Source organism: Mastigoproctus giganteus, chromosome 4, assembly GCF_048544385.1.
Source record: "Mastigoproctus giganteus isolate SK-2022 chromosome 4, ASM4854438v1, whole genome shotgun sequence".
Classification (NCBI taxonomy): Eukaryota; Metazoa; Arthropoda; class Arachnida; order Uropygi; family Thelyphonidae; genus Mastigoproctus; species Mastigoproctus giganteus.
Window position 1 is genome coordinate 135001766 of NC_143578.1, and position 14256 is coordinate 135016021.

Sequence of the window (14256 nt, forward strand, 5' to 3'; positions counted from 1 at the left end):
CCATTTTGAGAAACCTTGCCCTGCTCAATCAGCTTCAACTTCTCGAAAATCTGCTACCAATTCCTTAAATGCCGATCTTCAGGTAATTCTCCAGTGGGGCAAAGACAACTTAGTTGATTTCAACCCTTCTAAAACTCAGTCTTGTCTTATATCTCGCAAAAAGGATTCTTCTGCTTCTATGCTTATCTTTAGTGACACTCCAATTTCTAGGCAAAAGGATATATCTCTTTTGGGGATTACCCTGACTTCTAATCTCTCTTGGCACAAGCACATTACAAATATTGCTTCCTCTGCATCTAAAAAACTTGGTTTTCTCTTTCGCTCTCGGCGTTACTTTTCTTCCAAACAGCTGCTCACTCTGTATAAATCGCAAATCCGCCCTGCCATGGAATATTGTTCCCACATTTGGGGTGGTGCCCCCAAAACCTCTCTCAGGCTTCTTGATTCCATTCAGAAGAGGGCAGTTATGTTAAATTAATGATTCATCTCTAACAGAGTCTCTCCACTCGCTTTCTCATAGACGTACTGTTTCTGCTGCATGCCTCTTCTACAGATATTTCCATGGGCACTGTTCTTCTGAATTGGCTTCTATAATTCCCGCTCTCTCTTTCAAAACAGTCCGAACACGTGCCGCCACCAGCCAACATCCATTTACTGTCCAACTTCAAACCCACAGAACCAACTTTTCATCTTCCTCATTTATTCATTCAACTGCCGTTTTCTGGAACAACCTTCCTTCATACGTATTTCCTGAAAATTACAATCTACAGAAGTTCAAGTCCAATGTCAACAAATATCTTCTTTCGTCTTCTCAACCTCCAACCCAAGCACTATAGTACTAAGTACTATAGGTTCTAATACCTCTCGTGTTTGGGGTTCACATAAAAAAAAAAAAAAAAAAAAAAACTAGAGAAATATTTGGAGCGAGTGGACTGGTGAAATGAAAATGTTTTTTTTTTTTTTTTTTTTTTTTTTTGTCTGATGCTATATAAGCTTTCTTTCCTGCATCATGTGCGTGCCTTTACTAATGCAAATGCTAAAGTATTGATCACACTGTTCCAGACAAGATTGGTGATGAATTTCAGAACAATCATTGTGAGGGGAACAAAGGGGTGCTCTTACCAAGAAAGGCTTAAGTTCTGCAGATTGCAGCACCTGGAGAGTAGGCACATGTGAAGTGATCTGATTGAGGTGTATAAGGCCTTGAATGGGTTGAACAAGCTGAATGCTGATGGAATTCCTAGATTCAAATTGAAGAAAGACAAGTTGTAGAATAGATGTGTGGAAATTTGCCTTTAGCCAGCAGGTAGTTGATTGGTGGAACAGATTGCCATCTTTTGTTGTGGAAGTTGATAGCCTAAATAAATTTAAGGCTGAGCTGGACAGGCAGTTGGAATTGAATGGCGGGGTTTTTTTATTTTGGCTGATGCTGCGTAAGCTTGCTTTCTTGCATCGTATGCCAATGCTAATGCTAAAGTATGGAGATCTCATCTGAAAAAAAAAAAACATTAAGCATCTTGAAAGGTGGGCAACTCTCATTGTGTGATCAGCAAAAGGACAACCATACAAGGAAAAACTCCAGTTATGTGGGCTACAGTGCTTGGTAACCATGCGCCGCAGAGTTTGTTTTTTTTTATGAAAACCCCAAACACGAGAGGTATTAGAACCTATAGTACTTAGTACTGTGCTTTGGTTGGAGGTTGAGAAGACAAAAGAAGATATTTGTTGACATTAGACTTGAACTTCTGTAGACTGCAATTTTCAGGAAATATGTGTAAAGAAAGATTGTTCCAGAAAACGGCAGTTGAATGAATAAACGAGAAAGATGAAAAGTTGGTTCTGTGAGTTTTAAGTTGGACAGTAAATGGATTTTTGCCTTTAGCCAGCGGGTGGTTGGTTGGTGGAACAGACTTCCATCCCTTGTAGTGGAGGTTGATAGCCTAAATAAGTTTAAGGCTCAGCTGGACAGGTATTTTGAACGAACAGAAGGGTGAAGTGGAAGTGGGTTTTTTTTTTTTTTTTTTTTGGCTGATGCTGCATAAGCTTGCTTTCTTGCATCAAATGCCTCTACTAATGCTAATGCTAATGTTGGCTGGTGGCAGCACATGCTCGGACTGTTTTGAAAGAGAGCGCAGGAACTATAGAAGCCAATTCAGAAGAACAGTGCCCATGGAAGTATCTGTAGAAAAGGCATGCAGCAGAAACAGTACATGTATGAGACAGAGAGTGGAAAGACTCCGTTAGTGAGGAGTCATGAATTAACCTAACTGCCATCTTCTGAATGGAATCTAGAAGCCTGAGAGAGGTCTTGGGGGCACCGCCCAGATGTGGGAACAATATTCCATGGTAGGACAGATTTGCGATTTGTACAGAGTGAACAGCTGTTTGATAAAAAAAAAAAAAAAAAAAGCAACGCCAAGTGCAAAAGAGAAAACCAAGTTTTTTAGATGCAGAGGAAGCAATATTTGTAATGTGCTTGTGCCAAGAGAGATTAGAAGTCAGGGTAATCCCCAAAAGAGATATATAATTTTGCCTAGAAATCAGAGTGTCACCAAAGATAAGCATAGGAGCAGAAGAATCCTTTTTGCAAGATATAAGACAAGACTGAGTTTTAGAAGGATTGAAATCAACTAAGTTGTTTTTGTCCCACTGGAGAATTTCCTGGAGATCGGCATTTAAGGAATTGGTAGCGGATATTTGAGAAGTTGAAGCTGATTGAGCAGGGCAAGGTTTCTCAAAATGGAAAGTGGAATGCAATGTGCTATCATCGGCAAAACTATGGATAGGATTTCCAGTCAATGGAAGAAAGGCATTAATATACAAGAGGAAAAGAGTGGGGGACACCAGCATTAGTGGAGAAGTTAGAAGACTGAGAGCCATCTACTATCACCCTCAGTGAGTGATCAGAGAGAAAACTGGATAACCAATTACAAAAAACAGTTGGCAAACCAGATGGAAGCTTGTTTAGAAGACCTTTATGCCAAACACGATTGAAAGCCTTTGAGATGTCAAGAGCAACTGCTTGTGTTTCACCAAACTTTTCCATTGAAAATGGTGATTTTGATTTGATGAAAGAGGTGATTTGATTGAGGTTTATAAGGCCCTGAGAGGGATTAGTGAAATGAATGAAGGTAGAATTTTCACTGTTATAAAGAATTTCCGAACTAGTGGCCATAAATTCAAATTACAGGGGAAGAGATTTAGACTAGATTGTAAGAAACTTTCTTTTAGCCAGAGAGTTATTGATTGTTGGAACAAAGTTGCCTCTGTAGGTAGTTGAAGCTGTCAGTGTGAATAAATTCATAGGTCAACTGGATAGTTGCCTATGTGAGGAGGTAAGCATATAATTTGTATTTTCTTATCTACTTCCCCCCCCACTCATGCAGTAACAGTAGCCCTTGTGTCGTTAATCCCAATAATAACAACACTCATGCAGTAAAAACTTATGGCTTCCTTGCACTAGTGCCGAATACTATTATTACTGATATTTTACAGTCTAGAATTCTTTAAAATCCAGCACCCATATCAGTGATGGTGATATTTATTCCTCTTAATTCAATTTTTTGAATGAGCAAACCCCAAGTTATGCAGTTTGCTTATTCAACAAACTCCATAACTTAGTATGAATTTCTTTTGCAAATTAAAACTATATGGCTGGTCATGCTGTGCTTGCATGTACTGGTCACCAGTTTGATGTCACTTTAGACAGATGAGTGCAGTTTCCATCATACTGGAAGAATGTACGCTTCATTAAATCAGTCAATCTCTTCCATGAAGAGTGGAAGAGACAATAAATAAACAATTTAGTTGTATGCATCCTGGGTTTTTTCTGGCATTATAACTAGTCATAATGTCAGCTGCATTACAAGTTGTAATGGTGGAAAAAAAAAAAAAAAAAAACTCAGCATCTTTGTTATATGGTTGCAATTGAATTTCTCCAAAGTGCCTTATTAAAATTAAAATGTTACATAAATTGATAAAGATTGTACACACCTTATTGTAAATTATTCCTTAAGAATAATAGGTTTTTTGTTTTTTAAATTTTCCAATGTGAAGGCATGTTTTTCTCTAAATCGCATTTCATTGATATTCTCCCTGATATTATACTAGGCATGCATTTAAAATTTACATCACGATACATGGCAGCATTGCTGTGGCTTTGTTATTTGTTTACATTTGATGAATTTAATTTCTATTTACAGTTCTAACCACTAACATTACCTTTTAGTCATTTATAATTATTTAAATATGTAAATAAATTCCATTTTTATTTATTAATATTCATTGCAATGTGTTCCTCCAACTCTCAACCACTAGGTATACCTCTCTGAAATCCAGAAAATTTTAAAATATGGTACGTAATCCCCAGGGGTGCAGGATTTTAAGGCATTTACTGTAGTAATATATTTTCCTGATAATTTTATTTATTTATTTTACTATGTTATTTTAATTATCACGGTGAAAAACAGAATTACTGCAGTTTTGCTTACATGTGTATGACTATACCCTTTTAAATATGAATACCTGTCTTTTATTAAAATGTATAAGTGCCTACTTAATAATCTCTGGCACTCCTCCTTAGCTGTGGATAGCAGTTTTGGCATGTCCCATTGAAGTTATGATGAAATACTACTAGAGGTAATACCTACTATGTACAACTTCTACAACTGCCTCCATTCCATGAATGCTCAGATGGGTTGAAATTTGAGATTAACATTAATAGAGGCCATATGATGCAAGAAAGCAAGCTTATACAACATCAACCAAAAAAAAAAAAAAAACTTGCCATTTCATCCATCAATTCGCTTCAGAAGTTTGTCCAGTTCTTCCTTGAATTTAATTAAGCTATCAACTTCCAGGACAGCATTAGCATTAGTAGAGGCATATGATGCAAGAAAGCAAGCTTATGCAGCATCAGCCAGAAAAAAAGAAAAAACTTCCACTTCACCCCTTCATCCACCCGACAGATGGAAGTTTGTTGCAGCAATCAACTACCTGCTGGCTAAAGGCAAATTTCTGCACAACTATTCTACAACTGTCTTTCCTCAATTTGAATTATGCCCCCTCAAGTGCGTAATCTGAACAAGAGGAAGAATCCTATCAACATTGATCTTGCCTAAACCATTCAAAGCCTTATTGCCTCTCAATCATATCACCTTGCAGATGCCTAGTCTCCAAATGCTGCAATTTTGCAAACATAAGCCTTTCTTGGTAAGAGCACCACTTTGTTCCCCTTACAAATCTCATTGCCCTTCTCTCTACTCGTTCCAGCAGCTCTACATCCTTCCTGAAATGAGGCCTCCAGACCTGTATGTGGTACTCAAGGTGTGGCTTGACCATTTCCATATACACTGGGATAATCACTCTCTTATCCCTGCTAGCAAAATTTCTGTATATCATTGACAAGGCGCCTCAGTAGCCAGGTGGGAAGGAGCAGCAGTGTGTAGCACACGCTTCTTGATTAGACCGGGGTTCGAGCCCGTCACCACCAAATACGGAGGATGCAGAAAGGTCAGGGAATGACTACCGCATATCCCGGAGCAATATGGCCTTAGTGTCTAATGCTCCTAAAAATCAAATAACAAACATATCATTGACAAGACCCCATGAGCTGCTCTGGCAGCTTGTCTGCATTGCTCAGAAAACTTCATATCTGATTGCACAATTATCTCCAGGTCTTTTTCATTCTCCACTACCCTGAGTGTAGTACCGCACAGTTGGTACGTTACTCTGATGTTACTGCTACCCATATGCGGTATTTTGCATGTTAAACTTCAGTTGCCACTTCTAAGCCTGTCTGCCCAACTTTTCTAGATCCTGTTGCAGTAGCATAAGGTCATTACTGTCATTAACAACCCTGCCTACCTTTGTATTGTCTGCAAACTTGGACATTAAGCCTGAATGTTCACTAAGCAAGGAAAGAAGACAAAGGCTTTCCGATGTTCCTCAAATGATTGATTTTTCTCATCCACTGACATAGCATGTCCTTCTGGAAAACACCATTCCCACTGGTGAACAATAGGATTATTAATGGGTAGGCAGTGGTCTTCAAACAGTGTTCAGCCTGCAGCTTCCGAGATTTTGTGCACACACATTAGTGTTCTCAGGGATTCCTTTCCATCTCCAGACTAAGGTCTCACTGCCTCTCAGCCTATGTTCTCTGCCGTACACAAAAGATTCATCAACTTACATTGTTTCCACCAAGCTTTTCTCTACTCTAAACAGCAGAGCTTTTGGTAGTTATCAGTTGGCCATTCAGTGGTATTCTGAAAGCTAACTTATGCATTGGAGGGTTCAATTCATTGTGCTGTTGGAAATAGGTTGCAAGCAGCACATTGTATTGCATTTTAAGCTCCTCCACTGTCATCCTTTTAGAGCATATGCTGTGAACATATGAGCATATGCTATTTCATCTTGAGTATTGTTTTCCACCAAACAACTTATGATTGTTGCTTGCTTTGTTTTAGGGTGTGCTAAACGTCTTAACTGGTTTGCAGAAACTGCTTGCAGTCCATGTTGCATTGGTTGATAGTGGTGCCAGCCATTCATCACAATCATTTCCCTTTTGTACTCTGATAAATCACTATTATTATCACATTGTATAGTGGTTTCATCAGGTCTGTTTAATACATTTGGCATTGCATTTAATATGACACATTGAATTATTCACAGCATCAATGGTGTTCATATTCAACTTTGGGTGGATATGTATTAATTTGGATGGGTAAAAGGGTTTGAGCAGAAGTAGCCCCAGGTCTGTCAATGCATTGTGAGAGACTTTTTGGTGCGACCTCTTTGACTTGAAATTTACCACAAATCAGTGAATTTTCGGGACATTTTGTAACCCCTAAATTTTGGCGCCCTGTTAGGCTGAACCACTCAATCATGCCTTAAGCCGGCCCTGGGTATGAGTCAAAGATTATTATTTTTGACTTATGCCATTTTAATTTTCCATCTTTAGTATGTATTTTAGTTTGTAAAATTGCAGTGTATTTATTTATTATTATTTTTTTCTGTTAGACAGTGTGTTAATCTCCACCATGCACTTATTGATTGCAAACAGCAGTTATCACATGTTCAAAAGAATGGAAATGTAGAGTTCCTGGATTGCCTAGATCACATGAAAAATGTAACAGAACGCCAGCCCACTCCTCACTTAGGGAGACGTAATCAAAGAATGTCAGGTATTTGTTATTCCATTTATATTAATTTATATCATGTAATCAGGTATGAAAAGGTAAAGGTAAATAAGGAGTGGTTAGGATTAAACATCCATCAGTCACAATTGAAATATTTGGTGAAGAGTACTTTACATCTTACTGGGAAATATGGTGTTGCACAGTAATTTTTTGATGTTTGCAAGATTATCTTATTTCCTATGTAGGAAGGTTATATATAACCTTCCTACTTGAAAGAATACCATGTTCTTCAACATAGTCTGTCTTCCATATAATTAAAAGCATTGGTGGTATAGGATATTAGAAAGGATAGTGTGAATAAATATGCTTTTATTTTAATTTGCAGTGATGAGAACGTTTCTTGATTCAATTGAATTTTATTAATTAAAAGTTCAATGAGAATTGAATACAAGTTCACAGGATGAGATATAGACATGCATCTATCTCTCTGCCATCATGGATGTATATGCTAAAATGCTATTATTCTCATTTAGTTTCTGTTATGATTTCTGTGATTTCAAAAAGGTGAAATAGTTCTTTAACTTGTGCACAGGCATGCCTTTGTATAAAGTATGCTAGATCTCTTTAAATTAAAAAAATATATATATTTATCTATCAATCACATCAATGTGTTAATTTTATTATTCCTCAATTATTGTTTCCTTTGGATTATTGTGTTTATTATTATTATTTGGTTATTATTCCTCAGTTATTATGTTTCCATTAATTTTGTTGGAACTAAAGTAGTTTGACCATTAAAAAACAAATGGTTTAATTTTATTTGACATACTTTATTCCAGGATGTGTCTGCTTGCATAATACTGATTGTTCTCATAAATAACTTGTGAATGTCAGGAGTGGGAACCCCCAAGGATTGGTTCTTGGACCACTGTGGATTGTCATTTTCATAAATGACATTGATGAAGGGATAGAAGGCATAATGTCAAAATTTGTAGATGACATAAAGATCGGTAGATTCGTTAACGATCAGTGCCAGGCAGCGCTCCTTCAGGATGACTTCAACAGACTTCAAAGATGGTCAGAGAAGTGGCAGTTATGTTTTAATGCTGCTAAATACACTTGGGGAATAGCAATCCACAAATAAATTATGCACTTGATGGGGTTGAATTAAAAACACTGGTGGAGGAAAGGGATCTGGGAGTTATGATATGGACAGATATGAAGTTTTCTGAGCAGTGTTATTGTTATTTGGTTTTTAGGAGCATTAGCAGCTAAGGCCATATTGCTCCCGGAATATGCAGTGGTCATTCCCTGACCTTTCCACATCCTCCGTATTTGGTGGCTCACGGGCTCGAACCCCAGTCTAATCAAGAAGCGTTTGCTATGCACTGCTGCTCCTGGCTACCGAGGCACCCTGAATGTCAGGAGTGTAAACAGGCAGCCAGAAATATGAACTGAACATATGAACCCATTCATATGTTCAGTTCATATTTCACTGAACACACAGTCACAAGCTCCTGGCATCATGCCTATGAACTGACAATCCTTAACAAAGGAAAGATCATTCTGTTCCTCAAATCTATGGACTGGTATCTATTACCAACTGCCTGAGTAGTATCCTTGAAAAAATGATACACATACATATATTGGTTCGGTATCTTCATTCTGTGACCTAAGAGGCTGTTTACCATATTTCATCCAAGATTTCTTCTAAGTTTGTTATTGACAGGTTCTCTCTGAAACCTATATCCAAAAAGAAGGAATTCTCCAGTGCTCTTTTTCAATAACACTTTATTGGGTATAAGAATAAATCGCATGACCAAAAACATTCTGATAACTGTGAATAAATAAGCCAGTGATCTTACTTTCCCTTGCCATTCTCAGGCTATATTGAGAGGTGGCTGCAAATCCCAGTAAATAACATGGAACCATGACCAACACAAAATCATTAGATTATTCATCCAAGTATATACTCTTGAGCGTTTCAGTTGCAACATCATGTGCAGATTGTTATATCCTACTTCACTTATATAAATCCCCAATCAGACCTTGCCTGATTATGATTCTGTCAAGGAGAGTGTGTTGGCTCACCTCACCCTGTCCAGTTGTTTTGTCCTCAGGATTGCCCTGAGTGTTTTCAGAACATCTGTTTGTATGTTGTGAGGTCTGTGAACCTCCACTGAGTATCAAAAGAAAGAAGTTAGTACTTAACTAAGATCTAAATTTCAAAGCCTGCTTATACACACCCCATTTGACCAGTACTTAATGATCCACACCCTGTCCAGTTGTTTTGTCCTCAGGATTGCCCTGAGTGTTTTCAGAACATCTTCAGTTCTGAAAACAGACCAGAGGCAATTCAGACCTAAGAACTAACAGGAACTTGGAACATACTCTCTGATAAAGTCTTCTGAGATCCTACAAGACACCTTAGTACCTGCTTGTGATATTTATTTCGAGACCTGAGGAAATACTCTCTAGTGAACATTAATATCAACAACTACATGCTGTTCATACACAAAATTGTCTCCACCTCATTAAAATTTATACTAAGTTCAAAGTCTGACAGTGAAGTGCCACATTTGTATGCCTTGATAGCACTGCTTTTATATCATTTCCCACAGAATGAAGTAGTTACACTGCTGAATTATATGCCATAAAGCTTAGTCTAGAACAGTAGTTTCCTCTTATCAGCTCAAAAGGGCATAATATACACAAAGTACTTTATTAGCTTTGCAAATTATTGCATCACTACTGAACCCTAATTAAAGCCCATAAGATATCAGCTGATTTGTTTCTGTGAGAATTGGCAATTAGCTGTCTTTTCCTGCCAAGCATCCATTCAGTAGAACCTTAATTTGTAAACACTATTCAGAGAATATCCAAAAATCACCGACATACAGCACACTAAATCATATAGTTTAAGCTTCAGCAATTAAAACTTTAATTGCAATTATGGGCCTTCAGCTTTTGCCAAAACAGACAAAATGTTATCCTAGTGAGAATCCAAATAGGATACACAAAACTTACCTTTTTCTACTCACAGGAGATGATCCTTCTCAATATACACACTATCACACAGCCCTTACAGTAAAGCATATTATCATTGAATGCACCTTGCACAACACTTGCCCGACTTTCTTCAGCTCTCTCTCTCTGCATCTCAGAATTTTTTGCCTTTATAAAAAAATACAGAATTTTTTAATTGCTTCTGAATTTATCTTGCTTGTTCCCTCAGCAGTTGCCATGTTTGGTCTCAAATGCATTGAAGGTGCAACGTGGCTTAAGTAATTCTTTTGCCAGAAACTCTTACAACTTTTAATTTTTTAAATCTAAAATAGTATTTTCCTTGCAGGAGTGTTAATCAGTTGGCTGTGTCTAACAGATAGTCCAGGACAGAAATGTACAGACAGAAAAATTCTGATTACACTTTTTGAAAACATATCGTACTGGGAAACAGTGCTGTTGCAATATCTTGATACATAATGAACTTTTTAGTGATATTTAATTTTAAGGCCAGAGTTTAGTTGCTTTTTACAAAACCTGCTTTCTAGAAGTCAAAAGGTTGATAGCTGTGTGTGAGTGAGTGAAAATATGTGGTGAGCGTAAAAAAAAAAATCTGCAATTTGTCCACATTTAAAATGTTTATGTTCATGAATAGATTTCTTTTAAAAAAGATTTATTTTTAATTTATAGTTTTGTTAATTTATAAAAGATTTATCTTTCAATTTTCAGCTGTTTTAATTTTAAAAAAAATCATATATATATATTTTTAAATCTTGTCATTTCAGTGTTTGATTTTGTAAGCTGCATTAATCATTTTGTCCATTTACATGCTATATAAAAATACAGCATCGAAACCTTGTGCCCTCCCCCTACACACCCACACAAAAAAAGTTGCAAAGAAGTAATTAGTAATTGTGTAATTGGATGAACCATTTCTGGAAAAGCATTCTGGTTGGAAGACAGAGAAGTTTTCGGGATTCAGATTTCTGAAAGTTGCCAGCTACTCTATTCTGTTATTCATAGATGTCAGAGCTGCAATGGCTCAATACGTTCTATGTTTTATATCAATTAGTTAAGAAAAGGAGGAATTACCTCTGATGTCCTGTAGAATACTTATTAGCACAGAAGCATCCTTCAGGACATCAGAGGTAATTCCTCTTTTTCTTATCTAACTTATTCTGTTGTGCATAATGCTACTTCAGTAGTGGCATTGTAGACTATAGTAGTTTATAGTATACATCTAATATTAATTTTTATATATTGATACTGTTGTATAAATAACACTACTCTGCATTTTGAAAAAAAAATTACAGATCTTTTCTCAGAAAAGAGTGTTTCTGAATAATTTTCTAATGCTGATTTCAAAAATGACTTTCATTTTGTTCCTATCCTATCACGTTGGGTTTCTTCAAAAATTACAAGACTTATATTTAAATATTTTTACCAGACACATTTAAATGCATGTTTAAAACACTATTAAAAAGGGCATCCTGGTCAAAGTCCACTAAACATTCACTTCTCACTTTAAAAACTGATCTACGAATGGGGAGAGCCAAATTTTAATTTCTTTGATTTTCTTGCAGATCCTTCTACTTTACAGTCCCTCTTCAGCATCCAGCAATAGTCAGCCATCATGCTTATATTCCACCTCCCCTAGTACTTCATGTTTTTAATGTCCTGGTGAGACCTCTCACCCTGTTCTTTGCTAACACTTCCTAGATTTTGTGGGAAGTAGTCAATGGGGGAGTGTAAAAAATGTACCTTGACACTCATGTTGCAGCCCAGCTTTTTGAAGTTTGCCAAAATATTTTCAACTATATTTTTATAGTCTGGGTCTTTGTCACTAAGAAGTTCTCAGCAACAAACCTTGAAGCTAATCCATGCCTGTTTTTCCTCTTTTATTCATAATTCCCTCATCAGTGTGCAAATTCAAGGTCCAACAAAAATACATTGTTTTAGCTTCCTTTGGGTGATCGATGGGAATTTAATACAAAGGTAGTTGAAGCAGGGATATTCTTGGGGTAAAGCTTTCACAAACTGTTTATCAAACCCAATTTGATGTTTGGAAGGAGGATAGTTTTTGGATCTACCAATAGTTTACAAACTGTGTTCTTTAATCAACGCAGCAAGTTTGAGTCGCCGAGTTTCACTCCAAAATAAGCACAATACACATTTTTTTTTTTTTTTTTTTTTTTTACAAATTTTGTAATATCTTGTCTTTGCTTGAGGATTACATAATTTCCACAAATGTAACAAAATAAGTTTAGATTGTTCAAACACTTGCGTGAAAACATTTTACTCACTTTTCAGCACAAGTTTGACACGAAAAGCTTACTTTTCAGCACAAGTTTGACACAAAAATAAGCCAAGCTCACGTTGATATATGCTTCATGTAGCTCTCAAGTTCAAGAAACAAATGACTGAATGCAGTGTTGCCAACATGTGAAGAATTAGTTTACAAATTCCCAGCATTTTTTCCTAGCTTAATACGTTCAATAATACAACTCATGACATCAACTTAAATTATTTGTGAAAAAATGGTATGATAAAAAATGAAAACATTTCTGAAATCATTGTAAAAAACAGTATTAGAAACAGCTATTAGTTTACAAACATCGAAAACCATGCAGAGTGGTGTAATCTTAAGTATTTTTAACTTTTTTTTTTCCAAACTGCTAGTGATTTCTGCAGCCTTGTGACATTATTTTCCCCCCTTTCTTTGCAGTTTTGACAGATATCGATTTTAGTGGTGAATCAAAGCTCAGTGACTCATCTCCGAAAAATGAATTGGGCTTTTTCGTAACTCCACGCTGTTCTTCAGGTTCGTATTCTTCCTTAGTATCTATAGGAAGCCAGTCTACAAGCAGTTATCTTCAGAAACCATCACTTCGTTCGCTACAGGTTTCTCCTGCTCTTTCTCAAAGATCATTGTATGCACAACATGTACTTTCCACTCCCGAGATTTCAAGACATTCAGATTCAAAGAGACTAAAATCCTATGCAAGGTCTGTAACTTCTGAATTTTCATTTATCCATCCAGATTCTCCTTTTGGCTCTTTGAGTGGGAGCTGTTCTCATTTAAATGGCAATCATATGACTAGAAAGCATGAGTATCACCGTTCGCATTCGTGTACTGCCCAGTTCATAAGTCCTAGAAGTGAGAACACAGTGTCTCCAGTAGAACGCGAACAAGGTAACAGTGTAAAGAAGCATTCAAAAAATTCATCAGAGAGGTCCCATATTTCTTATCCTCCTGATGTTGTGCCATTAACTAAAGACAACGGTATGAAACCTGTGCCTAGAAGATTGGTTCGGCCTTATCATCATGCCAAATCTGATTCTGCATTTGTGACAGATTGTTTGCCTGTTTCATCTAATCTATCAGATATTGCATTTGTAGGAGCACTTCGATGACTACTTTACCAGTCTGTGATAACTTAATTAATATTGGATCCTTGAAAATCCAAAGATAACTTTGCAAGTTAAAAATGTGTTGATAAGAAAAGCAGATGTTTATTTTTTAATGTAAGCAGTAGTATTTTAAAAATGTTTTGCAGCCATAAAAATACCAGTAAGTTTTGGGTATTTCAGTGGTTCACTGTAAAGCAGTTTAAGTATGAGTTAGCATCTCTGTTATATGAGCATTGATTTACTTTTTGTCTTAAACTAGTTTCTTTAAGATTGAAAATAGCTTAGCAATAACAGCATCATACGAATGCTAGAATTTTATAAGCCTAGTTTGTAGATATATTAGAAAAACTGTCATTTGTCGAACAGGAAATTTGATACCAAAAAAAGAATTCTAAGTCATTTTTAATTCTCCTTTGTATTTAAGTAAGATCTGTACAGTTGTATTTATACAGTTTCTGTATATAAGTATTACTTATGAGATTATATTATTGTTATATCATCTTTGTTAGCAATTGAACTCATTTCCTATAACTTTATATTTTTAGATAACAAAGCTAATAGAAATTGGTTTCTTTCTATGGAAATTGGTTGTCATTTTAAAATTAATCAGAAATTTCAGACTTCCGAAAGTACCCTGTTCTTTCTTGGAAAGGTTTGAGCAATAATATATATAATGCTGTTTATATATTGGTAGTTCTGAACA

At 36.3% G+C, this 14256-nt stretch overlaps 1 protein-coding gene across 2 annotated transcripts in view; it reads left to right on the forward strand.

Annotated features, from left to right (window-relative positions):
- Nucleotides 1–13911, forward strand: part of LOC150087081 (uncharacterized) — a 136269-nt gene extending 122358 nt beyond the window's left edge. For both annotated transcript variants that reach the window (XM_090371804.1, XM_090371805.1), the window contains exons 5-6: nucleotides 7021–7184; nucleotides 12868–13911. In XM_090371804.1, coding sequence (XP_090227930.1) covers nucleotides 7021–7184; nucleotides 12868–13556 — 853 coding nt within the window. In that variant the 3' untranslated portion in view covers nucleotides 13557–13911. The remainder of the gene's footprint in view (nucleotides 1–7020; nucleotides 7185–12867) is intronic.
- Nucleotides 13912–14256: the final 345 nt, after the last annotated feature.